At 51.6% G+C, this 25,524-nt stretch overlaps 9 protein-coding genes across 9 annotated transcripts; 5 read left to right on the forward strand and 4 right to left on the reverse strand.

Annotated features, from left to right (window-relative positions):
* Nucleotides 1–172: 172 nt before the first annotated feature.
* Nucleotides 173–2,162, forward strand: BO95DRAFT_490932 (tubulin beta chain; the record flags this gene model as incomplete). The annotated part of the gene is made up of 6 exons (XM_025590628.1): nt 173–219; nt 330–371; nt 446–500; nt 559–1,014; nt 1,099–1,433; nt 1,486–2,162. The coding sequence occupies 6 exons, from the start codon at nt 173–175 to the stop codon at nt 1,844–1,846; spliced, it is 1,296 nt and encodes a 431-aa protein (XP_025444721.1). The 3' UTR covers nt 1,847–2,162.
* Nucleotides 2,163–3,409: 1,247 nt separating this feature from the next.
* On the reverse strand, nt 3,410–5,120 carry BO95DRAFT_451217 (ammonium permease MEP2; the record flags this gene model as incomplete). Its single annotated transcript, XM_025588068.1, has 6 exons — nt 3,410–3,532; nt 3,597–3,828; nt 3,881–4,555; nt 4,615–4,869; nt 4,924–4,988; nt 5,037–5,120. 6 exons carry the CDS (start codon nt 5,118–5,120, stop codon nt 3,410–3,412), a joined length of 1,434 nt encoding a protein of 477 aa, XP_025444722.1.
* A 1,759-nt stretch (nt 5,121–6,879) lies between these two features.
* BO95DRAFT_451218 (PLP-dependent transferase) lies at nt 6,880–9,302 on the reverse strand (the record flags this gene model as incomplete). The annotated part of the gene is given in 7 exon segments (XM_025588069.1): nt 6,880–7,152; nt 7,227–7,361; nt 7,381–7,885; nt 7,963–8,175; nt 8,316–8,616; nt 8,695–8,781; nt 9,272–9,302. The coding sequence occupies 7 exon segments, from the start codon at nt 9,300–9,302 to the stop codon at nt 6,880–6,882; spliced, it is 1,545 nt and encodes a 514-aa protein (XP_025444723.1).
* A 1,225-nt stretch (nt 9,303–10,527) lies between these two features.
* Nucleotides 10,528–14,675, forward strand: sskB (putative MAP kinase kinase kinase SskB; the record flags this gene model as incomplete). The annotated part of the gene is made up of 2 exons (XM_025588808.1): nt 10,528–12,326; nt 12,377–14,675. The coding sequence occupies 2 exons, from the start codon at nt 10,528–10,530 to the stop codon at nt 14,673–14,675; spliced, it is 4,098 nt and encodes a 1,365-aa protein (XP_025444724.1).
* A 181-nt stretch (nt 14,676–14,856) lies between these two features.
* On the forward strand, nt 14,857–15,305 carry BO95DRAFT_59332 (uncharacterized protein). Its single transcript, XM_025592077.1, has one exon. It carries the CDS (start codon nt 15,038–15,040, stop codon nt 15,266–15,268), a length of 231 nt encoding a protein of 76 aa, XP_025444725.1. The 5' UTR covers nt 14,857–15,037; the 3' UTR covers nt 15,269–15,305.
* Nucleotides 15,306–16,095: 790 nt separating this feature from the next.
* Nucleotides 16,096–17,474, reverse strand: BO95DRAFT_59353 (GID4/VID24 family protein). Its single transcript, XM_025592078.1, has 4 exons — nt 16,923–17,474; nt 16,719–16,869; nt 16,299–16,656; nt 16,096–16,238 (listed from the first exon to the last, which is right to left on the reverse strand). The coding sequence occupies exons 1-4, from the start codon at nt 17,325–17,327 to the stop codon at nt 16,172–16,174; spliced, it is 981 nt and encodes a 326-aa protein (XP_025444726.1). The 5' UTR covers nt 17,328–17,474; the 3' UTR covers nt 16,096–16,171.
* A 688-nt stretch (nt 17,475–18,162) lies between these two features.
* On the reverse strand, nt 18,163–19,157 carry BO95DRAFT_440527 (mago nashi family protein). Its single transcript, XM_025585984.1, has 7 exons — nt 19,042–19,157; nt 18,949–18,986; nt 18,799–18,894; nt 18,677–18,740; nt 18,530–18,617; nt 18,345–18,470; nt 18,163–18,280 (listed from the first exon to the last, which is right to left on the reverse strand). The coding sequence occupies exons 1-7, from the start codon at nt 19,077–19,079 to the stop codon at nt 18,266–18,268; spliced, it is 465 nt and encodes a 154-aa protein (XP_025444727.1). The 5' UTR covers nt 19,080–19,157; the 3' UTR covers nt 18,163–18,265.
* Nucleotides 19,158–19,295: 138 nt separating this feature from the next.
* On the forward strand, nt 19,296–22,808 carry BO95DRAFT_440528 (coatomer subunit beta). Its single transcript, XM_025585985.1, has 5 exons — nt 19,296–19,836; nt 19,912–20,332; nt 20,384–20,773; nt 20,824–22,432; nt 22,498–22,808. Exons 1-5 carry the CDS (start codon nt 19,532–19,534, stop codon nt 22,638–22,640), a joined length of 2,868 nt encoding a protein of 955 aa, XP_025444728.1. The 5' UTR covers nt 19,296–19,531; the 3' UTR covers nt 22,641–22,808.
* Nucleotides 22,809–23,267: 459 nt separating this feature from the next.
* Nucleotides 23,268–25,443, forward strand: BO95DRAFT_440529 (putative sphingosine kinase (SphK)). The gene is made up of 3 exons (XM_025585986.1): nt 23,268–23,637; nt 23,722–23,784; nt 23,862–25,443. Exons 1-3 carry the CDS (start codon nt 23,493–23,495, stop codon nt 25,175–25,177), a joined length of 1,524 nt encoding a protein of 507 aa, XP_025444729.1. The 5' UTR covers nt 23,268–23,492; the 3' UTR covers nt 25,178–25,443.
* The last annotated feature ends 81 nt before the right edge of the window (nt 25,444–25,524 follow it).

Raw genomic sequence — 25,524 nt, forward strand, 5'->3', positions numbered from 1 at the left:
AGACTTGACTCCCCTGATGCGCCCCCACCAGTTGTTCAATATAAGGATCATGCAGCTAACCTAGTCTTTTCCCACCCAACAGGTTCACCTCCAGACCGGTCAGTGTGTAAGTGAATTCGTGCTGGGACACACAACCTTTGCGGTTCGATATATTCATGCAGTGGACTAAAACATGGGTGCTGGTGACAGGGTAACCAAATTGGTGCCGCTTTCTGGTATGTCTCTACTCGAGTGAATGGATAGATGACATGTTCTGTAGACTCTCACCCAGAGTCAAGAACATTACTGTCAAAGCTTCTCTGTGGTCAATTGAGCTAACAATCTTCCAGGCAGACCATCTCTGGTGAGCACGGCCTCGATGGCGCCGGTGTGTAAGTGCAGACTTCCCGGGCGGCAGGACCAGCGGGTCGCGGAAAATGGTGAAGGATATTAATGGAAAGGACAGTTACAATGGCTCCTCCGACCTCCAGCTGGAGCGCATGAACGTCTACTTCAACGAGGTTCGTCTTCGAGTCCTCCCTCCGGCTTTCCCGCATCAGCTCCTGACTGCTTCACCAGGCTAGCGGCAACAAGTATGTTCCCCGTGCCGTCCTGGTCGACCTCGAGCCCGGTACCATGGACGCCGTCCGTGCCGGTCCTTTCGGCCAGCTTTTCCGCCCCGACAACTTCGTCTTCGGTCAATCCGGTGCTGGTAACAACTGGGCCAAGGGCCACTACACTGAGGGTGCCGAGCTTGTCGACCAGGTTGTCGATGTCGTCCGTCGCGAGGCTGAGGGCTGCGACTGCCTCCAGGGTTTCCAGATCACCCACTCCCTCGGTGGTGGTACCGGTGCCGGTATGGGTACTCTCTTGATCTCCAAGATCCGTGAGGAGTTCCCCGACCGTATGATGGCCACTTTCTCCGTCGTTCCCTCCCCGAAGGTCTCCGACACTGTTGTTGAGCCGTACAACGCCACCCTCTCCGTCCACCAGCTTGTTGAACACTCCGACGAGACCTTCTGTATCGATAACGAGGTATGTTCTGGGAGATATGGCGGATATGGGTGACCCGGCCGGTATGGGTGAAAGGCGCATAAATTGACCGGAAAATTGCTGTAGGCTCTGTACGACATCTGCATGCGTACTCTCAAGCTCTCCAACCCCTCCTACGGTGACCTGAACCACTTGGTCTCCGCCGTCATGTCCGGTGTGACCACCTGTCTTCGTTTCCCTGGTCAGCTTAACTCCGACCTCCGCAAGCTGGCTGTCAACATGGTTCCTTTCCCTCGTCTCCACTTCTTCATGGTCGGCTTCGCTCCTCTGACCAGCCGTGGCGCTCACTCTTTCCGCGCCGTCTCTGTTCCTGAGTTGACCCAGCAGATGTTCGACCCCAAGAACATGATGGCTGCTTCGGACTTCCGCAACGGCCGTTACCTCACCTGCTCCGCCATCTTGTACGCTGCCCGTATCCTATTGCGTCGTGACTTTCGTACTGACTGAATCTAGCCGTGGACGTGTTTCCATGAAGGAGGTTGAGGATCAGATGCGCAACATCCAGAGCAAGAACCAGACCTACTTCGTCGAGTGGATTCCCAACAACATCCAGACTGCTCTCTGCTCTATCCCTCCCCGTGGCCTCAAGATGTCCTCTACCTTCATCGGTAACTCGACCTCTATCCAGGAACTCTTCAAGCGTGTGGGTGATCAGTTCACTGCCATGTTCCGTCGCAAGGCTTTCTTGCACTGGTACACTGGTGAGGGTATGGACGAGATGGAGTTCACTGAGGCTGAGAGCAACATGAACGATCTCGTCTCCGAATACCAGCAGTACCAGGACGCCTCCATTTCCGAGGGTGAAGAGGAATAGTAAGTTTCCCGACTGTCGTGCCGGAGATGTAATGACTAACTCTGTCACAGCCCCGAGGAGGAGATCCTTGATGAGCAGGAGTAAACTTTTGGCCGTCAAGAATGACGCAAAGCGGGACATGCGCTCGTTAATACCCTTGATAAGCTTACATTCGCAAAGGACGTTGGCTCGTTGTACCGGCCATTGTCGGTGAACTATTTCGTTTGAGCGCCTTTAATTTCCCCCTTCCTGTTTTTTAATTACCTAGGCCGATGGAAGCCTGAACCAATCCAAATCAATAGCACATAGTTCGAAGCAATTTATAGTTTATTGCTTGATATGCAGCGTATGTGAGCCGCTTCTGCTCGCCTATGGGTTTTCTGCGGTGATAGCACCCGGGCTTTGAACTTGTAGGATTATCTCATGACGTCTATTGAGACATGTGGAAGGAGTAGAAAATACCGGGTTAGGGATAAGCGGTTGGCACACAGTGGCTTGTACATTACCCACAGGAGGTGAAGCGACACAGGTGATATAAGTCACGTGACTTGCTTTCGGCAAGCAAGCATCAAGTTGGGTATACTTGAAGCCCCCACCAATCAGCACGCTGCCATATGCTGCCGGCGCTAAGCGGAGCGCTCCAGGCTTCAAGGTTCTTCAGGTTCGGGTTCTTAACTCCCTACCGGGGCTTTAAGTCTAGCTACTAAGGCTGGATTACCGTACAGACTATGAGTATATAGATCATCTGTCCGCCCACCCGCTACAGCTGTGCTAAGCGGGGCCAAGTGATGTATAAGTATACCTTTCGGCTATGTACATGAAACCCTCCCGGTGCCACTCCGGCGACAATTGGCACTGGTTCGAGTGCTTGAGGATTATTTGGAGGTAGGCGCGGCTTCCTGCCTGCTTAGCTTTGCTTCTTGATTGTATTGATGGGTGTGGGAGTCAGTGGGTGCTGCGAGCACGGCCTGGTACAGTACAGCCCAATCCGAGCGGGTGGTGGTAGGATGCCAGTTTGGGGGGGGGGGAGGTCACTTTGAAAAAGCTAACTAAGTAGGCGAGTTCCTGCAGAGTATTCTGTAATTGAAGTTATACGGGATGGCACCAAGAGGGAGTAAGTAATGTACTCTGCGTAGTATGTTCCTCTGTCTGAGAAGACATCTGCTTCTTGCTGTGGCTCGTCTATCTCCTAGATCGTTGGGGAAGGGGATATGAAGAGGGTTGAGGCTTCCATACAAGGCACGTCAGGGGATTTGTAGCTTTACCTGAGGATGAGTGAGGGACCGGGATGGAAAGTTGTATAGTTTTGATTACACTTCTTCATTCAATTATTTTTTCTCCAGAAACATTGAACCGATAACCAGTCACATTAGGTAAGAAAGTCAAATAGAGGAAGCCTTGAAAGGGGGAATAAAACCAAGAAAAGAAAAGTATATACATATTCACAGTAAAAGAGGGGGATATCAAAGTGGCAGAGACCTGCGGAAGAGAAAAGGAAATGGGATATAGTTCCAAGAAAAAGGGAATAAATTAGGTGGAGTGGTGGTTCCACCCTGTCCGAGAAGTAACTGGTCCAGTCACCATTCACGCCTTCAGTTCTACCGACTCCTCGTTGCCGGCGGGCGTGATGCTGCGCTTGGAAGAGCTCTCGGCGTGCTCGGGGCTGGTGCCGGCGATGACGTCGCGGGTGATTTCGACATAGTCGTACTGTTTGCTAAGGGTAAGTTTTTCTGCTCAACATGATGGAAGGGCTCAAATTGGGAAGACATACGGCAAATTCACCGATCTCGGCGTCATCAGTACCCAGGATCTCATCTTCCTCGGAGATGCGCAGGTGGAGACCAGGGATCAGGTTGATCAGGAAAAGAATGATGCAGCTGCCGAAGAAGGAGTAGGCCATGCCGGAGACAGAGTCGGCGAGCTGGTAGCCGAGCTGGACGTAGTTGTGGTTGATCCATCCACCGTCGATGACGGTGGAGCCATCGAGATGAGCAATGTAGTCACTAGCATAATGTTAGTGGGGTGCTGGCAGCGGAGACATAGAAAGAGACATACGCCGCAAAGATTCCGGTCAAAAGGTTGCCAACAAGGCCACCAATACCGTGGACAGCGAAGATGTCCAGGCTGTCATCAATTTGGATCACATATTTCAGCTTGGTGGCATAGTTGCAGGCAACAGCACCGACCACGCCGAAAATGAAGGCCGCCCAAGGTGTGACGAAGCCGGAGCCTGGAGTGATGGCAACCAAACCGGCAATGGCACCGGAGCAGAATCCAACCATAGACCATTTCCTCTCAAGTCGGTAGTCCAGGAGACACCAGGTGACACCGCCCACCGATGCAGCCAGATTGGTGACAACGGCCGCCATCACGGCGCGCAGGTTGGCAGCCAGAGCGGAGCCTGCATTGAAACCGAACCATCCAACCCAGAGGAAGACTGTGCCGATGACAACATGGGTGACATTGTGAGGGCGGTAGTTGAGCTCGTGCGTTCCATGGCCACGGCGCTTTCCGAGCATGAGAGAGTAGGCAAGAGCGGCAGAGCCGGAGGCAATGTGGACAGGAGTACCACCGGCGAAGTCGAGACCTCCTAGCTTGAACACCCAACCGGACGCGTTCCATGTCCAGCAGGCGAGGGGATCGTAGATGATGGTGGTCCAGACAAAGCTGAAGACCATGCAAGGAAGCATGCGACCGCGCTCAGCAACGGCACCGACTGCAAGGGCCACCCTGGCGTCATACTGTCAGATATGCCGCCTTATAATGGATCACAGCAAAGGTATACTCACGTAATAGCTGCGAACATTCCCTGGAATACGGCGAACAGAAGATCCGGAACTTTAGTGCTGCCCACGGAAGGAGCTCCCAGCACACCCTTCATACCGAAGTTCTGCAAGTCTCCAATATAACTTCCAGCAGTGTGGGAGAAGGCTAGCGAATACCCCCAGAAGAACCATTGGAAAGATACCACCCCGACCGACATTATCGAGAGCCAGATCAGCGACAGAGCTGACTTGCGTCGAGCAAGACCGGAATAGAAGAAGCTGGTAGGGTTAGCTCTGGAGTTATTATATCGAACACTAGGAATGGTCCCATACCCGACACCCGGAATCATCAATAGCACCAGGGCAGTGGAGGTAATCACCCAAGCAATGTCCCCGGACTGATAACAATTAGCAAAGGCTAAGTATCAAGCGCCTAAGGAGCTTACACTGTAATAAATGTTGAGGTCTTCCGTCAGGGAATCACCACCCGTTGCACCCGTGCCATTGTAGGCAACGGGATACGCCGACATCGTGAATCTCACAAGATGCACGGAACTTGTTACAGGATCGAAGAGAAAGAACTGTGGGTTGCAGCCTGTCTACCACAGCTTGGCAAGAGGTTAAAGTATTATCGAACGCGCAGGCGGTGCGCAAGCGTAGGGGGTCTCGAAGGCAATGGAAGGAACAGGCACGTATTAGACCGACAGCAAGGAAAGCAAGCAGGGGAAAGTCCGGGCACTGATGGATGAATAATTGAATCTGAGCTGTTACCGATTTAGGATGACTCGGTTGCTGATCAATAATAAAAAGAAAAGTATAGATTTCAAATATACTTAAGAAAAAAAAGAGAGGTCAGATCAGGGGGAGATGCAGGAGTGATAAATAGTGGTGATGATAGTCGGCGGCCGGAGATATTACCAGTCAGATGAAAAGCGCCATCGTCTCACTTGCTTCGAACCCTGGAAGGGCTCCACATCATCGGAGCCATTCTGGGGGATGTCCTCTTTCTTGGCGACAGGATTAGTTTGGTCTTAATACCATGCGATATCTACTGATAGATATCGGAGGACTGGCCATGGCGGCGGATCCAGACGGGTGGAGTTGCTGGAGGAGAGCCATCACGGACCAATGTTATTTCTCACATTGATTGACTTGGCAGTATTCCTCTGACCTGCAGCTGGCTGGGATGACTCTTTTTCATTTTCCGATCTGTCGAGAAAGTGGATGCGCATGTTGGGAGTAGAGTTCCACGGCATTGGCTTGTTCATCGTGCATGGACGCCTAATCCATCAGCCATGGCTGATGGCTGCATGTCGGTTACATGTCGGAAGCGGCAAACAGGCCGGTAGACTCGGAGTGATAGCAGTAGGTATGCTTCGTGATGCGAAACTCAAACGCGGAGGGAGATTAGGGATTTCATTGACAGAAGAGGGTCAATAATGCAAATGCGCGGGAGTATGGATAAGGAGAGAAGTCTATTCAGCCCGGGAGAAATCCTTCGGTTCAGGCAGCATCGGGACTGGCTGGAGATAGTCATCCATGTGTCTTATCAGTGGTAAATTAAGAGTTAGTCAGGTAGACAATTGCATGCACAGGTGGTAAGGGGTCAAAGAGAGTTCCTTATCTCCCGCCAGATACGTATTGTATGTTGGTATGCCATTGCGCTGACAGGGCTGATTCTTGGATCCTGGCGGACTTGCCATCCTTCGTGAAGCTCCATCGGGAGGCGCAGTAATGACCACGAGGTTTCTCCAAACCTTGCAGATCTGCCCCACTGGCGTTCTGAACTGTAGCTGTACAGTGAGTACGGAGCACAATTGAATGAGTTGGTGCAATGGGATGGGAGTCTGGTGGTTGTTCCTAAACCTTCCGAGAATGAAGATGAAACTCCTTATCTTCCTCCGTTGTGGCAACCAATCACCATCGGCTCGGGTGGAAGTCTTATCTACCACACAATCTACAAGGCTGTTGATTACGAACGAACCAAACTACCTCCTATTGAACTTATTATCACTCGACCTGCTCGTCCTTGCCTTGACCCAGTCACCATTCACGACGCCAAGAAACCAGTCACATTAGTTCGCTATATCTGACACCGCAAATATACTGCCAGGTGGTACTGCTTATGCAGCTCCCGAGTTCCATCCCCAAGTATAGCTAACTACAGCATCAATGTTCCCCATGTGGTCCGTTCATCTGCGAAAGCTTGATACGCCACTCCGTACGAGTAGAAATACATACTCAAGTCTACCAGACAGGAAGCGCTCCAATGTTGTGGTAACTCGACGATCACACGGTGCCCGACCCGATCGCTTCGGCCGCTTCCAGCGCAAACGCAAACCGAGCCTTGAGGTCCTCCACAATCTCGACCCCGACACTAACGCGCAGCAAATCGGCCGGTACGCCGAACCCCGCGGCCCACTCCAACTCCCGATAGTACGCGAGAAGAACATAAGGCGACGTCAAGGTGAACTTCGTGCCGAGACTCGGCCCTTTGGCCGTCTCGATGCGATCAAAGGATGCCACCGTATGTTCTTCGGGTGAAACGTGAACGACAGCAAACTTCCATACCCGCCCGTGGGGGTCCGACACCCATCATAGAAACATTTCGTCGGAATTTACTTGGGGTGACAGACGTCCTTGACTAGCGGATGGGCTTGCAAAACTTGGCAGATGGCCTCAGCATTGTCGTTTATTATCCTGATGCGCGCCACGAAGTCCCGGCTATTGCGCTCCATGAACAAAACGTCCTCGACCCAATAAATGTTATCCTCAAAATCCGCTTCGAACGCCCGCTTCGAACGACCACTTCAGTGGCAAATAATACCGGCTTTCGGAATTTAGGATAGCGCTGCCACCCATCACGTTACAGTCGCCTGAGAATATCTTCGTGAGACTGTTGACCACCACTTCGGCCCGGGCAAGGAGCTGGACATTGACCAAGTTGCCAATCGTCTCGTCCACCACCACAGCGAAGTCATACTTGTGGAGCAATTGGCGCATGCGCTGGAGATCGTAGCTCTTCAGCATTTGATTCCCGGGAAATTCGCAGAACAAGGCCAGGTGCCGTTCGCCAGCCTGCAGACGGGCTTCTAGGTCGTTCAGCTCATTCAAGGAGCCATGCCCGTAGAACAGACATCCAGGCCCGAATTTCTGCAAGACTTTCAAGGTGTCGACATACGGGAAACCAAACGAGATACTCTCCCGTGGGCCTCGAACTGCGAGCAGCATCCGGTGCGTGTTGAAAATGGCATTCATGCCGCACGAATAGAGGTAAACGTCGTCGACGGACAGTCTGGACACTCCCCGTGGACTGATTTGCGAGCTCGATCGTTTGACTGCAGCTGTAGATGTAAGACCCACTTCGCCTACAAGGTACCTGCTAGGCGTCGACGAATCACCATTCTGGCGTTGACGACAAATGAGAGATCTAAGTTTCGTCCAAATTGCTCCTCCAGGAAATGCGTGTCTTCCCGGCTCTCTGTTGCGGCCTTGTGTTTGTCATCGAGTCCAACATTTCTTGATCCAGTATTGACGTTCTTCTCTGCTTCGGGGGATGTTCGACGATGATCTATGGCGGAATCTCTTTGATACCTCCTTGAGCCTCTTTGTAATTCGCTATCGGTTGCGACTGTTTCTGCGTCTGCGATGCCGGCGCGGTGTTCGCAGAATCCATTACTAGATACCCTCCTCAGAAAGTGCGTGATAGAATTCTGCTTGTCGACTTCAGATCCTGTCTCCGAAATCGCCAATACTGTTTCGCAATTGGGAACAGATCTTCCTGAAGTATAACGGCGGATATTGAGGATGACACCTTAGCAATGGCTATCGATTGAGTCACCGAGCTCTTACTATCGAGACACAAATCAATTGTCTTGACATTCCCAGCCAGTCCCTCCTTCGCCGCTTCTGCCTCGATAGCAATGATAATGAAGTCACGACATCTTTCAGCAGCCTTGCGGGCTGGGAACAACATCATGACAGTAGTTCTTGTTCCTTCTGAGCAGTATCTGGTCACGATGTCATCTGCAATCGCAGCAATGAGTTTGTGGATATAGGATCATGGTCAGCCATTGAAGACTCCGTCCATCACGCGCTTGGCACCTTTCTCATAATCCACGTTATCCATCCATATTGAAAGGGACATGCTCACTGCATAAGCTGTAAGAGAAGAAATAAAGTCACCCGGGTCTATGGTTGACGACACTATTCAATAAAATAAGAATAAAGCTGATAGATTCCGGAGTCACATCGCAACTGAAGCAGCCAACCACTGTATATGTAGTTTCAAGCTTATCAAAGCTTTTCAGAATACAGACATTCACTTTTTTAATGGATTATAAGAGCACAATTTGTCTGTCTTTCTGTACGTCTGTACGCAGATGAGAAAGTACAGGGTTAAGTATTTGGAGGAACGAATGACTGTAGGCAATAAGCATGCATGTACCGGGCCCCTGAGTAATTCGTTATATCTATTCTCTCCACAACGCTCTCACTCTCACATTGTTACCTCAATTTTCCGCCTGCTGTTCGACCTGACAGGTCAGTCAACGTGATACTCGCGAGTGAACGGGTTTTAGGCTGATTCGGTTTGTGTCTGTAGGCAAAGGCTCTCTTTTCTCCCCGGTTGTGCATGGTGGGATATGACTTGAAAGCATCAAGAGGCCGTCCGACGACTGACATTCGAGATTATCTCGCTTCCTTGTAACCATGACTTTACCGACAGTCGGGTTTAGATAGACTTAATCGTCATACCATTCAATATTCTTGGGTTATCATTGGGATCTTTGTTGCTTTATAGCCTACTGGGGGTGTTGCATAGGGGAACCCGCCTCAAGCCCGCAGCGCTACCTTCTCAACATTGTTGTTCCCCAACCGCTGGATCAATTGACCTGAAACGAGACTCATACTTGCTTCTCTGCAGGTGATGCAGATAAGTGCCTTTTCGCGCCCCAGCACCCGGATGTGTAAGGATAGTTGTGTGTCGCCGTGGAACCCAAGACGGCGCGGCGCCCATAATGTCACCATTGCTGGGAACTTCGGCCAGCGCTCTGAAGACGAAAGTACCAATTCTTCCCTGCGCAGGGGCATTGACCATGCACCTGGGCTTCTCTATCAACTGCAGCGCGGGCTTTCAGATCTGAGGCACTAATGCACGCCCCTCGCAGTCCATGCGTATGGTGGGTTGATCAATACCAATCTGGAAATTGAGAGACAGCCGTCTATTTCCTCGAATGCAGATCATCGAGGGATCATCGGGATCAAAGAGCATGCGCCAGTGTTGATCTTCCGGCATTGACTAGAATGAGCGCTGATGTGGACGACGGGATCTGGTATCATGGCATGGCAAATAATTTAAAGTATACAAAGTACTCCGCAAACGCCGTAGTGTCATGAGAACAGCAGGGCACTCGCTGCTCCACACTGGTGCTTCGCTTGTGAAGGCTCTGAATAAGCTTCAGGACCTGGTGGCAATGTCATGAGAATGATATACGAGTAGTGACCTATCATCGCAGACCGCGCGTCCTATCCAAGTCTTGAAAGTTGATTTACTCCGTACACTGCTCTCAGTGATTGCATGGAACGAAGGTGGACAGTCAGAGGGAGATTGGTGTGGCGGTGATGTGCTTAGTCATGGGCGGTGGGCAATCCTTGATTCCGCTTCTAAATGAAGCTCTCTTGATTCTCCCTCCGGACAGCGTCTCTGACGTCGCCCAGTCATTGGCATTGAGTGCTATATCACACTTCTTATCGCGCTGAGCACCCATCAATAGTCTGAAGTGATCGTTTTAGCTCAAGCCACACGGCTGAAGACGCAGACGCGTTTGCCAGGGATTTTTTGACCGGTCCAGCAGCAGAAGCATGCACCGCCACAGCCCCTATCTATCCGCTTGAGGCTTTCCCTTCCAACCCGCTCTCTAGCACTGGCCATGCGAGATGGAGTCCCAACAAGATCGTGGGTTCCAGATCATGGAGCATCCTGATATGAACAATCATGACTCGGATGGCTCCGGTTCCTCCGATGAGCTGCTGCAACAGCCCTACTCACTCCGGTCGGACTCCAGCTTCACGGAGAATTTCGACGGCCAGATCCCAACCCCCGCGTCGACCATCGCCAACTCTCCTACCCCATCCCTCCCCAGCGGTATCCCTCCATGGGTCACGGGCACACCATCACGCCCGCGGGGTGCGAGCGTTGGTGCCTCCGCTCTCGACAAAGCACAACCTGTAGACGGTCTGCCAGGTGACTTGAGGTCGCAACGCCCGTCCGGCCCCGCTCGGACACCTTCCAACACCTACGCCCCTCAGCGCCGCCCGCCCCAATACATCAGCTTTCAGAATGACCGTCAGAGATCCTCGTCAACGAAGCGAACCCCCCGCAGGGACCCGAACGCCCAGTATCGAGCGCAGGAGAAGGCGTATGTCCAGCGCATCCGGGCCGACCCACAGGCATGGTACAACCATTTCGACGAAGCTCAGAATATGAGCCCGGGAATCGGTGACTCGGACCTGGAGGAACCCTCACCGTCGTCAGAAGTTCCATTCGAAGATGATGCCTACGACCCTGACATTCAACTTTTCCTCAACGACGATAATCTGCCGACGATCGATGAGCTGAAGAACCCAAGAAATCAGGAAAGGCTGGAGTGGCACTCCATGTTGTCTTCTGTCTTGAAGGGAGATGTCGTCAAGCAAGAGAAACAACGTCTTCTAGGGTCTACGGACTCCAAACGGTCCTCCGCCCAGAATAATGCGATATGGCTGGGTGTTAGGGCAAGAACGTGCGGGCGCAGTGTAGCTCTGCAGCGGAAGCTGATCGAAGAGGCCCGGAGTGGACTGGGACCTATCATCGAAGAAATCATCAAGTTTGAGATCAAGGGTGAGACGGAGATTGGGAAGCCTCCCATTCAACAGGTCGAGGACATTGTGGCACAGATCGAGAGATGTGAAAGCTTGTATTCTACTCACAAAGAGCTGGAAAGCGCCCACCCCCGCATTGCTTCTGATGAATTCCGATCCAGTCGTGATGCTGTTCTTGCCTGGCACAATACAACGATCTTGATCAACACTGAACTTGCCATTCTGCAAAAGTGGGTCGGCAACGACGAGCTTGACTTCAGCAAGCCAAGGACAAAGTCAATTAACAGTGATCTTACCGACGAATCCTCCTTCTTGGACCGGATCATGAAGGAAGATGGGCTGAGAACGCTCCAGGGGAGACAGAACATGCTCAACGGTGTGGGCGAAGTGATTCAGAAGGCGAAGAACACCTTGATTGAAAATGCCAGCTCGTTTGCCAAGCGTCATCTACCGCCATATATCGAAGAATTGCTTACCCTGATTAACTTCCCCTCACGTCTCATCCAGGAGATTATCCGCATGCGACTTTCCTATGCAAAGAACATGAAAGATCCTGCTCAGCAGTCCCCAATCTTGGTGGATCAGATGCTTTCACAGTTCCAGATTTTGATGAAAGTAGCGGTGGACATCAAGCAACGATATATGGATATCGCCAGACCTGAGCCCGGCTGGGACTTGCCTCCATGTATCGACGAGAATTTTGACTCGGTTGTCCTGGACGCCATGAAGTACTACTTCCGACTCCTCAATTGGAAGCTGAATGCAAACAAGAACACATTCAAGGAAGCGGAAATTCTGGAACAGGATTGGGAATTCTCTAATGAGGTCGGACGTCAACTTGATGGAGGTGACATTGAGGTTGCTGAGCAATACAGGTACGGGACCTCTCGGACTACGATCTGCATTTTTGCTAACTTATGATCAGTGCCTTGACTGCAAAGTCTCTTCAACGCTTGATGATTCATTTTGAACGGGAATTGACGATACGTCCGAATGAGGATCCCATCGACATGGATAAGCGGTATAAGAGCGTTCTCGATTCTACACGTATTCGCCAACGGAAGCTCTATCGTTTCTCCCGCTTCTTGCGCCAATTGTTTGAAAATGCAACGGAGTACAATTTGCCAGCTGACATTGCCTATGACTTCCTGGAAGCGCTCCTCGTATCGGACCATTTCATTATCAAGTCTAACTCTACCACGGGCCAGAAGAACGTCTATCTCTTTGCGCATCCTGCCTTGTGGGGTCGGCCCGCAGATCTACAAGCAATCATGGGCACGTCCTTCCGTGATGAAGATGCTTCGAAAGACTCCCCTCACGCGCCCTATATCTTGGTCATTCGTCCAGAGAAGCCATTGGCTTGGGCTGGCAAAGAGATGCAGCTCGAAACCATGGAACACCCCACAGACTTGCGATTAGGGAAATTGCGCCTCGTTGTCGAAGGCACCCAGCAGCGCCTGGCCAATGCTCGGGCTGAATTGGCGCATCTGACTGGAACGCATCTCGACATGGCCATTGAGCAACGGGCCAATCTCGGTCGCGTTAATGTGGAACTTAATAAGATCAAGAAGATTTCATTTAAGCTGTCCATGACAATTATGGATAGCGTTGCAATTATCCGAAATCAGCTGAGAGAGAAGGGAGTAGAGAATCATGACCTGGTACAAGCATGCTATGCTTTTGCCACGGAATTCGGAAAGCGTTCTTCGAATGTTGACCCTAACAGACGCGCTATGAATAGTGCGAGACTTGTGGATTTGTCTCTTGATTGGGTCTCCTTCGTTTGCGACGACTGTGATGCTGCTGATCGAAAGACTTTCAAGTGGGCTGTCTCTGCCCTTGAATTCGCCATGGCTATTACCTCCAGCAGACATCTACTTTCCATGGACGACGCGCAGTTTGCTCGTCTACGACAGAAAGTGGCGGGGTGTATGTCACTCCTCATATCTCACTTCGATATCATGGGCGCTCGGTCTTCTCGCGCAGCTCAGGCAGAGAAGCAGCGCTTGGAAGAGCGCGCCGGCTCTAGAAGAATGGCCGCAGGCCGAGTTTTGACGGATGAGGAAGCGACCAAGCTTGTGCGAGAACAGCGCCTGGCTCACTTGATCGAGATTGAAGATCGGCGAGTCGATGAGGATGCGAAGCGTCAAGCACTCGGAAGAGTTCTGGAGGGATCCAATGAGGCTGATAGATCTCTTACCGTGCTCTCGTCTTCGGCTACGAATGTCACTCTGCGCTGGCAGCAGGGTCAGTTCATTGGAGGCGGAACGTTCGGATCCGTCTATGCTGCAATCAACCTCGACAGCAATTACCTTATGGCTGTCAAGGAGATCCGCTTGCAGGACCCTCAGCTCATTCCTAAGATTGCACAACAGATCCGCGATGAGATGGGCGTGCTGGAAGTTCTTGATCATCCCAATATTGTCTCATACCACGGAATTGAAGTCCACCGTGACAAAGTGTACATCTTCATGGAGTACTGCTCTGGCGGGTCTCTTGCGAGCTTGCTCGAGCACGGCCGTGTTGAGGATGAGACGGTCATCATGGTCTACGCTCTCCAGCTTCTGGAGGGATTGGCGTACCTGCACCAGGCCGGCATCATCCACCGCGACATCAAGCCCGAGAATATCCTCCTTGACCACAATGGAATTATCAAGTACGTCGATTTCGGTGCCGCTAAGATTATCGCCCGCCAAGGAAGGACTGTCGCCCCCATGGACGCCTTTTCTGGCACTGGTCACAAGGACGCCATCGTACCCAAAGACTCTCAGATCCCCCAGAACAATTGGGGTAAGAACCAGAAGACTATGACCGGCACCCCGATGTACATGTCCCCCGAAGTGATCCGCGGCGACACCTCCAAGCTCATCCACCGCCAAGGCGCAGTTGACATCTGGTCTCTGGGCTGTGTGATCCTGGAGATGGCCACTGGCCGTCGACCCTGGTCGACCCTGGACAACGAGTGGGCCATTATGTACAACATCGCCCAAGGCAACCAACCACAGCTTCCGAGCCGCGACCAACTCAGCGATCTGGGTATCGACTTCCTCCGTCGTTGCTTCGAGTGTGATCCGCTCAAGCGATCCACCGCGGCCGAGCTCCTCCAGCACGAGTGGATCGTCTCCATCCGCCAGCAGGTCGTCCTTGATGCCCCCACGCCTGGCAGTGAGAACAGCGCCAGCAGTTCCACCTCGGGCAGCCGCCAAAACTCAACCTACGGCTAGTGCAGCCTGGTTTCCGTCCCCCCTCGACGCCTACCCAAGCTGTGTTGAATGTTTGCTTTCTGCCTGCCCTTCATGCATTCTCTTTCGAAAAAGCCGCATTTGCCCAGCCCCATCGCCATCATTGTTATCCCACGCAACACACTTCTTACCCCTACTACGCCTGTTGATTCCGCATCTGATACCCTGCATACATTCATTTCTAATCCACCAAATCACTACTGGTCTTGTGGTCTGGTTTGCTCTTTTTTCTTTTTATTTTGCCGTTGGCTTCTCTCCTCCCCATACGAGTTGTCGGCATATTATACTACATATATTCTGGCCCTCTTTTTTTGGCTTTTGTCTGGTCATCTCGACATACCACTATGAAACGAGTTTGTCGACCTGCGATTTGTTGTTGTAATTCCTCTATGGGAGGGGCAATATGTGTGTGGCCCTCTTCTTCGGCAATCATGCTGAATCCTGGGATTGTTTTTGTGTCTCGTATTGGTTCTTTGTTCGTACCACGCCCAAGCATACGAAGGAGCGTTTTCTTTTTGGACTTTTTTTTGGGGCCTCTTTCTTTTTCGTTAGTTATTCAGCAATATCTGCATTGAGAGAGAGAATACAAGTACAATATATTTCTACATTACCCAGATTGTTCACAGATGATCTATTGATTACTCAATGCCCAAATTAGTAGAATTGGATTTATAGATGTTGAAACAATACATCCAGGATCAATGAATCTCTTATTATTATCTAGCTACATTGAGTGGGTAACTACTACTCGGTGCTGGCGAGGCGCTTGATAATGGTAAAGGTGAATCAACCTTGGGAATCACCGTGTCATCGCGTTTTCCATAACCGCGGACACTATTGTTCCTAACTAATGCTCTTCGATGTAGAAAATAAAATAAAAAGCGGATTTCGTGACCGAGGAGACTGATAAGTGGGGTAAATGGAGAGACCCAAGCAAACGATGATAAAAGCATACCATAGAGAATGGAATGAGAGTACATGCCCGACTTTCGCTCTGCTCGTGATAAACTGTTCATGATAGCCCTATAGAATGAGAAGAAGAAACCTGACGAGTAAGCATGGGTGATGGAAAAAGAAAACAAACAAGTCATGACCCGTAAGTGTGGTGTGCTGGGAGATAAAACTTTGACAACCATCTGTACGCCGAAGCGGAAGAATTGGAAAGGCAGAAGAGAAGACTGGAAGGACAAAAGCGTGTCTTCATCAAGGTGGCATGAAACCCCCATTGCGTTGGGGCCGATTGGCCGCTGGGATGGTAAAGCGGTCAAGAAACGACTCGAGAAGGGTGAAACGCTCCGCATTTCCGAGGTTCGAGACATCATATAGTAAACAGGAAGGTCTTTGCCGCCGAAAGGCGGGGTATGGGTGTGGAAAGGAAGAATAAAGAACAATTAAATGAAATAATGCCAGGGAAAGGGTTGATAGCCTGATTCAGGAATCATTCATGGCCCCGGGCCAAAGTTGCAGGAAAGGGGAATTTAACGGAATTCCATGGCTGGAGTACAGCCATGGTCTTCCACATGCTTGAGCTCCAATTGTTGATATCTGAAGTAAAGTGGCTCAGGTTAGCACTAAAGATGTAGGTACTCTTCTCGGAAGACTCACTTCTCGCTCTTCGCATGGAAGTATATGCCAGCAACAGTTCCCTCTACTTGATTGAAGCAAATGTAGTAAAACCCCTCAAAGCTTGCACCAGATATGGATCTAACGCGATGGTCGGGCACCAAGAAGTATTCTTTCCAGCGCATGAAAATGTGTTCACGTTGGGCGTAATTGCGATACGTGAAATCGGGTTTCCTTGCTTGCTTGGATAGCGGACGCCACGCAGGAAACCTGTTCCAATGCTGCATATCGGTCTTCTCTGTAGCGCCCCATGCTTCGTTCTTAGTCTTGAAGGTATGTTTCGTGCCGATAATTTCGCCCTCAAAGAACGTCGTGAGAGTGGGATGATCTTCCGTCAGACCTGCAGGTGTGGTTTACGTGAGTCATGGGCGGTATTAGACCCTTGTGTTGCGGTCCACGCACCTTGTATGCGAAGATATCCACATAGATAAGATTCTTGCATGTCAACATGCTTTATCTCGACATCGACATTGTAGACTTGCCGATCGGATTGCTGCGTGCCAGTAAATTTACTTCCCGGGCGCAAGAAAGAGGAAGTGTAGTTAGGGAGGAGCTACCAGAGTCAGACCAAGCTCGCGACCATGCCATTTTTAGTCTAGAACATACCCGAATATTAGAGAACTCGTAGCTTAACAGCGAGGTGTTCGATGATGAAGTGACCGACGGAGGTTGGCTGGTCGAGCATGATGGCTCTGCAGCCGGACTCAACCTCCCCGCGGCAGGCTCATCTTCGGGTTTTGCCACATCTTTCATCGGGCTACCACCGGACGAAGACTCGGCGGTTGAGCCTGCGGTCGCATCTATCAGGGCATTCTGCGCCGTGTGGGCCGCAGAGATGAGCTGAGACAAAGAGCTTTCGGAATCATCCCGATCGGAAAGAGTGGAGGGTGCTCGAGACTCTCTCCAGGAAGGCAGCCTCTCGACCTCGGGTGGGCAAGTGGAACGAGCGGAGAGTTCCTCTAGGCCTGACGAAGCATTCACACTGGATGTAATGTCACTCGGGGTCGGCATTGGAGGCGAATTAAGAAATGAATGACATCGGATCCGAAGCAGGTGCACTTATAGCAAGCGTGAGGGAGTGCAAGGAGACGGAGGGGAGTTCAACAAGCAGGAAAAGCAAGCATGCAGTTCGTAACCAGGGCGTGGGATTCGGAAAGCCCGCAGGGTAGGAAAGGAGACTAGGATCAAAAGGGAATTATTCAAGGGAATCGGATAAAGAACCGAGCGAAGGTTGCAGGAGTAAGCTTGGGGTTATTGAGGGGAGTGGAAGTAGGAAAGGAGGAATGAATGGGGGAGGGGGGGGGCTCAAGAGATGAATAGAAAGGAAGTGTAGTTCAATTGATTTGATTGATGAGTCCGGGGGGGTTGCGCACCGCAGCCACTGCAGCAGCCAGCAGACATTGCCCAAAAAGGATAGGGCGGCTTTTTGTGATCATGCGAGCGCGGGGGAGGCGAACGGGGCAATCGGCGGCGCCTCGGGCGGTTAATCGGAGGGTTGCGCGCTGCTTTGATAAGGGAATAAAAAAAAAGGGGGGGAAAGGGACAGATGAAGATGTGATACGATGCGATATGATATGATATGATATGATATGATATGATCTTCAGCTGCTTCCGCCCCAAGCCCTCTCCCTCGTTCCCTCACCCATCAACATATTTCACATTTTGTTCTCTGATATCACATACTAAGTTGGGCATTGTTCTGGTAGTGAAAGCCGTGGCCAATTGTACATGAAGCACATGCTACGTTGGCTCTACTGGCACTCCTGCATTGCGTCATTTCCCGCTTGCAGTTTCCGGACCTGGTCTTCGCCAGTTGCTACGCGCTACTAATTGGTGCTGCAATGAATGAAATCAGGTATATCCGCTATCATTTTGGGTGTCTTAAGCCAAATATCAAGTAACGCCTATGCCAATTTGTGTCCTTCTTCGTTCAATCATCGCGTGTGAATTCAAATAGGCTTGATCTGGACGAGGGACTCCTATTAGCCGAAATGCCTTGGGGGTGCGCACAAGTAAGGCTCAACTCACCTTGAAGTGAAGCGAGATAAGAGAGAAGATGAGAGCCTTCAAGTCTTGCACCAGATAGTAGAAGACACGGAGACCTTCAGGATCGGCAGACTCGGTCACGTCCACCAAGGAGCCGATTTTCGCGGTCTGCGTCCAACAGTCAGGATGTATGAACCACAGTCAAGGATTGCAATACAAGAACCCACCTCGAAGGAGATATGTTCATTACCCAACCTAATTTCCAGTTCCTGGCGTCCATCCTTGTTCTTCTGAGGCCATTTGGAGTCGTCCTCCCTGGGTCGTGTGAGTATACCCAGCTCAACCAATATCCGGCAGGGTAAGGTAAGGCTTACTTCATGATCTCACTCTCCTTGATGATGCGCTTGACCTCCTGGATCATTGCCGCACTGACACACACTATACGATTGTATCAGCTCTTGTAACCCAGTATCACCGCACCTTGTTGGGAACTCACTTTCTTTGCGGATGAGGGAGTCATTGCGGTAATTGGAGTTGTTGGCATATCGGACGGCAGCACTGCGGCCATCGCCAAGGGTGCGGAAATCAAATTCTAGTGATCGTTAACTCATACATTCGCCAGCTGCAACGCTGAGAGGATACCAACCTAGAAACTCATGTCCAAACCGCCCAGAGTGACCTGAGCTGCATGGGCTGTCAGCAGCTGAGGAAACCTGGGCTTCATACAGGCTGTCCTTACTAGTAGCGGAGATAGAAGGTCTCGCCTTGGCCTGACATATTGTGTGTATGGTTGACCTGCAACTTGGTGGCCGATCCAACCAGTCCGTCGAGAATGCTCCGGAGCAAGTGAAAATGATGGGCGCGTTCCTGGTGGGTGGAAGTGCCTGGTTTGTCGGGTTGGTCCAGGCGGGCTTAGTCATTCACACACTCCGGACAGCTTGCTCCGCCGCGCAAATGGCCAGGTTGAGCCTCGAATGTCCGCACCCCCTCCGACTGTCAACATCTTGCACTGATGAACGCTAGGCAGGCGAGGGGAGCCCAGCTATACTAATTCATTTCTTTCTGTCAGCCCCGCAATACCAATTGGGGAGAGTTGACCTGGTGCGCAGCGCTGCCATCCCCTGAACCACCAAACCCAAACAACCACCTGTACTGACCACGCCTAAGCTCTCCTCCTCCCTCCTGACTTTCTCCTGTTACGGCCTTTCGCTTTCACCCACACAATCACGATGGCCTCCTTCTTGGAAAATGCATACAGTCTGGTCCATTTGGACAACACTGCAGATCAGCCCTCGTTGCAGGAGCTGAAGCTGCAGTTGGAGAAGGGTACCGATGAGACGAAGATGGACACTATGAGGCGGATCATCACGATCATGCTCAATGGAGATCCCATGCCACAGCTGCTCATGCACATCATTCGCTTCGTCATGCCCTCCCGGAGCAAGTCCCTCAAGAAACTGCTTTACTTTTACTACGAAATCTGCCCGAAGCTCGACGCCAATGGCAAACTCAAGCAAGAGATGATCTTGGTCTGGTAAGGAAATGCATACTTCTCTCGCCGTGGTCTAGACTTCCAATTCTTGTCTCTAATGGTTGCTTTGTTCTACAGCAACGGCATTCGCAATGATCTCCAGCATCCCAACGAGTACATCCGAGGCAATACACTTCGTTTCTTGTGCAAACTCCGCGAGCCGGAGCTCATCGAACCCCTCCTCTCATCCGCACGCTCCTGCTTGGAGCACCGCCACGCATACGTGAGAAAGAACGCTGTTTGGGCTGTCGCCTCGATCTTCCAGCACTCCGAATCCCTGATCCCGGACGCGCCAGAACTCATTCAGACTTTCCTCGAGACCGAGACCGACGGCACCTGCAAGCGCAATGCGTTCGCGGCCCTTATGTCGATCAGCCATCAGAAGGCATTGGAGTACCTCTCGTCCACTTTCGACAGCATTCCCAATACTGATGAGTTGCTACAATTGGCGGAGCTTGAGTTCATTCGTAAAGATGCTGTGCAGAACTCTCAGAACAAGGTTGGTCGCAGAACATCAATGGTTGCGCAGGCTACTAACGGCTGCTTATAGGCGAGATATCTGCGTTTGATCTTTGACCTTCTAGATGCCTCGACCAGCACTGTCATCTATGAAGCTGCGACCTCTCTGACGGCACTCACCAGCAACCCGGTCGCCGTGAAGGCTGCGGCAGGCAAGCTGATTGAACTCTGCATCAAGGAGGCCGACAACAACGTCAAGCTCATTGTTCTTGACCGTGTTGATCAGCTGCGCATTCGCAACGAGGGTGTTCTGGATGACCTCACCATGGAAATCCTCCGTGTCCTCTCCAGTCCCGACATCGACGTTCGCCGTAAGGCACTCGGCATCGCTCTGGAGATGGTGTCAAGCAAGAATGTTGAGGAGATCGTTATGCTGCTAAAGAAGGAGCTCGCGAAGACTGTTGATGAACAATATGAGAAGGTAAGCTTATCGTCCTGTTTTGACAAATCCGAAGCTAACAGCATGTGCAGAACAGTGAATACCGCCAGCTGCTGATCCAGTCGATACACAACTGCGCCATTCGTTTCTCGGAGATCGCTGCAAGCGTTGTCGACCTTCTGATGGACTTCATCGCCGACTTCAACAACAACTCGGCCGTCGACGTAATCTCTTTCGTGAAGGAGGTTGTAGAGAAGTTCCCCGCCCTCAGACACTCCATCGTTGACCGGTTGGTCTCGACCTTGAGCGAAGTTCGTGCGGGCAAGGTCTACCGGGGCGTTCTATGGGTTGTTGGTGAATACTCTCTGGAGGAACGCGATATTCGCGAGGCGTGGAAGCGTATCAGAGCAAGTCTCGGAGAAATTCCCATTCTCGCCTCGGAACAACGTCTCCTTGACGAGGTACCGGAAGACACCACTTTCAAGGATCAGCCCAATGGTCACAGCAAGCCGGCTGCTCCGACCGGATCCCGCAAGGTGCTGGCTGACGGCACGTATGCCACGGAGAGTGCTCTCACTAGCCAGTCGGCTGCTGCTGCCCGCCTTGAAGCTGTCAAGGCCGCACAGAAGCCTCCTCTTCGTCAATTAATCCTAGACGGTGACTACTATCTGGCCACTGTCCTTTCTTCCACTCTCACCAAGTTGGTTATGCGTCACTCGGAGGTCTCCCAGGACGCCGCCCGTACTAATGCTCTGCGGGCAGAAGCCATGCTCATCATGATCTCCATTATCCGCGTGGGTCAGTCTCACTTCGTCAAGGCACCTATTGATGAAGACTCAGTAGATCGCATCATGTGCTGTGTGCGCTCACTTGCCGAGTTCTCTGAGAAGAAGGAGCTGGAGACCACCTTCTTGGAAGACACCCGGAAAGCGTTCCGCGCCATGGTCCAGGTTGAGGATAAGAAGAGAGCCGCCAAGGAGGCTGTTGAGAAGGCCAAGACTGCTGTGCAAGTAGATGACGCTATTCCGATCCGGCAGTTTACGAAAAAGGCAGCTCTTGAAGGCGCGGAGGAAATCGAACTGGATCTCGCCAAGGCCACTGGCGGTGACTCGACCGTGGAGACTGTCTCCTCGAAGTTGAGCCGGGTCGTCCAGCTGACCGGCTTCTCGGATGCCGTCTACGCTGAGGCTTACGTTACAGTTCATCAGTTCGACATTGTTCTGGATGTGCTGTTGGTTAACCAGACCCTCGAGACCCTGCAGAACCTTAGCGTCGAATTTGCAACTCTGGGCGACCTCAAGGTTGTCGAGCGACCCACTACACACAACCTCGGACCCCGCGACTTCTTGAACGTGCAGGCTACAGTCAAGGTATCGTCAACGGATACTGGTGTGATTTTCGGCAACATTGTCTACGACGGAGCTAGCTCAACGGAAACCCACGTGGTGATCTTGAACGACATCCATGCAGACATCATGGACTACATCCAACCCGCGCACTGCACTGAGACTCAGTTCCGTACTATGTGGACAGAGTTCGAGTGGGAGAACAAGGTAAACATTAACTCCAAGGCCAAGAGCCTTCGAGAGTTCCTCAAGCAGCTCATGGAGAGCACCAACATGGCTTGCTTGACTCCCGAGGCCTCCCTTAAGGGCGACTGTCGGTTCCTGAGCGCCAACCTATATGCCCGGAGCGTATTTGGTAAGTGTCGACCCTCTCCACCCATACGATTTGTGACCCTGTTGCTGACCGTGGATGTACTACAGGCGAGGACGCCCTGGCGAACCTGAGCATTGAGAAGGAGGGTGATGATGGACCGATCACCGGTTTTGTGCGGATAAGAAGTCGTTCTCAGGGGCTGGCTTTGAGCCTGGGGTCGCTGAAGGGCCTCAAGGCATCTGCGGCATGAATCAAGTGTTGCCTTTGAATCGTATTTGAATAGCCATTACCCTGTTGTTGCTGGACCCACCGATTTATCTGAACTTATGCACCTATTCACTCTTCTGTGTTCTTCTAATGGACGAATTTTTGTTGATTATTATGCCTCTTCCTGTTTTGTACCGGATGAGAAAAGACTTTATTACTCAATGAAAGATTTCTTAGAATTCCAACCAACCCAGGATCGGTTCATTGTTGTCGTACTGTAGGCTGTTCGTTCCAGTTCTGGGCCAAAAGTATGCGGGATGGCGAGCTGAAACCAATTGGTCCGATGGTGCAGCAGTGGAGTGTTTCCAAAGAGGCGCTGGTTTGGTTCCGCAAATGACAGGAGATATCCATTCCACAAAATTGGGGAGATTCTGGAATCGGATCTGGGGATCGTCTAGAAATCGAATGGTACGTGTTCGTACTCAAATAGAAGAGGGAGCGAGAGAGGGAGCGAAAGAGAGAGACGCAGAGGCGAAACCGACCAAGTGGAGAGAGGGTCCGGTGGAGGGACCGTTCGAGGGACCGTTCGTTCCTGAGCCTTGCTCGATAAAGACCGGGCATAATCTCCGTTCCGCTTTGGTTTGGTTTGGTTTGGTTACTTCTCTCTTTCTCTTTCCTATTTTCCACCTTAAACCCCTTCATGTCGCTTTCCTCCTCACCTAAGACTACTACTACTTATCTATTGCCCGCTCTGCTCTTATTCTTAGATTATTCTTATCCTGTTTTTAGGTATTGTTTGTTCCTATATCCTTACTTTGCCTTTTGTTCATTGCCAGTTCTTCCGAATCTCCTCCGTCTGTGTCGCCCTCTCTCGGCTTTCCTGCCGGGCTTTATCATGGCTACCACGACCGCCGATAGCAATTCGCGGCCCTCCTTCAACACCGCGGATGTCTCGGATCAGCTCCTACAGCACGATGCCACCCTGGCAGTAGGCGACTCGATCACCCTAACACTGGGAAGCGATTCTTTGCTTGTTGTCGGTAGGTCTAGATGCTCAATGGCTGGTTTGAAATATTTTGATTCCATCGTTCTCGATAACTAACCACAACCTCGGGTGCGCGCAGACGAACGCTCCGGCCGCAAATCCGAGCGCGGATGCTGTACAGTGCGGATTCGGAAGGATGCAGGTAACTCCAACTCACAAAACCCACGACTGTAGTAGAAGCCCAGCAACCCTGGCCTGACAGATTTCCCACGGTTCTAGCTACCAGAATTTCCCACACTATTTCTTTGTACAATGTCTTGGACGCCGATCTATCGCCGGCCGGTTTGACGATCACCTATGCGGAGCCGAAGCACAAAGACGAAGTCTCCGTGGCCGCCCTTCAATACTCGATCCGCGAGGAGGAGAAGAGCGCCGCCGAAACCTGGATGAAGAAGTTACTCGATGCCGCCTACGGCTCCGCCCAGCGTAATAAGAGACTCAAAGTCCTGATCAATCCTTTCGGTGGCCAGGGTCACGCTGCCAAGCTGTATTCGACGTATGCAGCGCCCATCCTTGCTTCGGCACGCTGTCAAATTGACGTGCAGGAAACCACGCACCGCGGTCACGCAACGGAGATTGTGCAACAACTCGACATCAACGCGTACGATGCGATTGTATGCTGCTCCGGCGATGGGTTGCCGTATGAGGTCTTCAACGGATTGGCGCAGAAGCCCAATGCACGGGAAGCGCTCGCCAAGGTAGCCGTGGCCCTGCTCCCTGGTGGATCGGGCAACGCCATGACGTGGAATCTGTGCGGAACCGGCAGTATCTCGGTGGCAGCTTTGGCGATCGTGAAGGGCTTGCGGACACCGCTGGATCTGGTGTCCATCACGCAGGGGAACACCCGCACGCTGTCGTTTCTGTCTCAGTCCTTCGGAATTATCGCTGAGTCTGATCTGGGGACCGACGATATCCGTTGGATGGGGGCTCATCGTTTCACATATGGGTTTCTCAAGCGGCTCATGCACATGACAGTCTATCCATGCGACCTCGCGATCAAGGTGGTCATGGACGATAAGCAGGCGATCAAGAACCATTACAACACCTATGCGCAAAGCCAGCCCGCTGGACGCCCTGCTGAGCCCACTGCAGACCAGTCAGGTGGCTTGCCTGAGCTTGTCTACGGGACTGTACAGGATGAGTTGCCCAAGGATTGGGAGGTGATTCCGGCTGAGACTCTAGGCAACTTTTATGCGGGCAACATGGCCATTATGTCGAAAGATACTAACTTCTTCCCTGCATCGGTGCCCAATGACGGGCTTATGGACATTGTCACCATCGATGGAACCGTCAGTCGGCTGAGATCTCTCAAAATGATGACAGAAATCCCCGAGGGAGGTTTCTTCGATATGCCCGAAGTCAATATCCGAAAGGCGTTAGCATACCGACTTGTCCCTCGGGAGAAGGAGGGATACATCAGTGTGGATGGGGAGAGCATTCCTTTTGAGGCCTTCCAGGGGGAGATTCACAAGGGTCTCGGTACTGTGCTGTCGAAGTCCGGACACTTGTACGAGGCAGAGGGACCCAGGCCTTAGGGGGCCGAACCGGTCGCTGGAATACCTTTTTTGCTTCAGTTTCGTTTTCCAGTTTTTGCACTCCGATGATACCCTGGACTTTTGAGGAAAGCACTGGCTTGCTTTCTGTTTCGGGTTGGATCAACCTGTCCTGACAAGATACATACATAGTGTACACTACCTAGAGAAAGAGAGAAGAACGGGTAGCTGATAGAATCTGTATAGATATTGTTATAAATTATTCAATGTTCAACCTCCGCATCTGCCGGATCGGAGCATCAAACAAGGATGACTTCCCAGAAAGAAAAATAGCATATACAAGTACAGTACATGAACCAAACTCCGAGTCAACCCTTTTCGCAATGAAA

The sequence above is a fragment of the Aspergillus brunneoviolaceus genome (assembly GCF_003184695.1).
Source record: "Aspergillus brunneoviolaceus CBS 621.78 unplaced genomic scaffold BO95scaffold_16, whole genome shotgun sequence".
In the NCBI taxonomy this organism is placed as follows: Eukaryota; Fungi; Ascomycota; class Eurotiomycetes; order Eurotiales; family Aspergillaceae; genus Aspergillus; species Aspergillus brunneoviolaceus.

Bases quoted from the DNA above. Each gene is read 5' to 3' on its own strand.
- BO95DRAFT_59332 (XM_025592077.1), top strand. From the start codon at position 15,038: ATGAAACGAGTTTGTCGACCTGCGATTTGTTGTTGTAATTCCTCTATG.
- BO95DRAFT_59353 (XM_025592078.1), bottom strand. From the start codon at position 17,327: ATGCCGACCCCGAGTGACATTACATCCAGTGTGAATGCTTCGTCAGGC. The intron at 16,657-16,718 runs GTGCGTGGACCG...CCACACCTGCAG, and splicing joins TGGATATCTTCGCATACAAG to GTCTGACGGAAGATCATCCC. The intron at 16,239-16,298 runs GTGAGTCTTCCG...ACTTTACTTCAG, and splicing joins TTCCATGCGAAGAGCGAGAA to ATATCAACAATTGGAGCTCA.
- BO95DRAFT_440527 (XM_025585984.1), bottom strand. From the start codon at position 19,079: ATGTCAGGCCAAGGCGAGACCTTCTATCTCCGCTACTA. The intron at 18,987-19,041 runs GTAAGGACAGCC...CAGCCCATGCAG, and splicing joins ACCTTCTATCTCCGCTACTA to CTCAGGTCACTCTGGGCGGT. The intron at 18,618-18,676 runs GTAAGCCTTACC...CACACGACCCAG, and splicing joins AAGGAGAGTGAGATCATGAA to GGAGGACGACTCCAAATGGC.
- BO95DRAFT_440528 (XM_025585985.1), top strand. From the start codon at position 19,532: ATGGCCTCCTTCTTGGAAAATGCATACAGTCTGGTCCATTTGGACAAC. The intron at 19,837-19,911 runs GTAAGGAAATGC...TTTGTTCTACAG, and splicing joins CAAGAGATGATCTTGGTCTG to CAACGGCATTCGCAATGATC. The intron at 22,433-22,497 runs GTAAGTGTCGAC...GATGTACTACAG, and splicing joins ATATGCCCGGAGCGTATTTG to GCGAGGACGCCCTGGCGAAC.
- BO95DRAFT_440529 (XM_025585986.1), top strand. From the start codon at position 23,493: ATGGCTACCACGACCGCCGATAGCAATTCGCGGCCCTCCTTCAACACC. The intron at 23,638-23,721 runs GTAGGTCTAGAT...GGGTGCGCGCAG, and splicing joins CGATTCTTTGCTTGTTGTCG to ACGAACGCTCCGGCCGCAAA. The intron at 23,785-23,861 runs GTAACTCCAACT...CCACGGTTCTAG, and splicing joins GCGGATTCGGAAGGATGCAG to CTACCAGAATTTCCCACACT.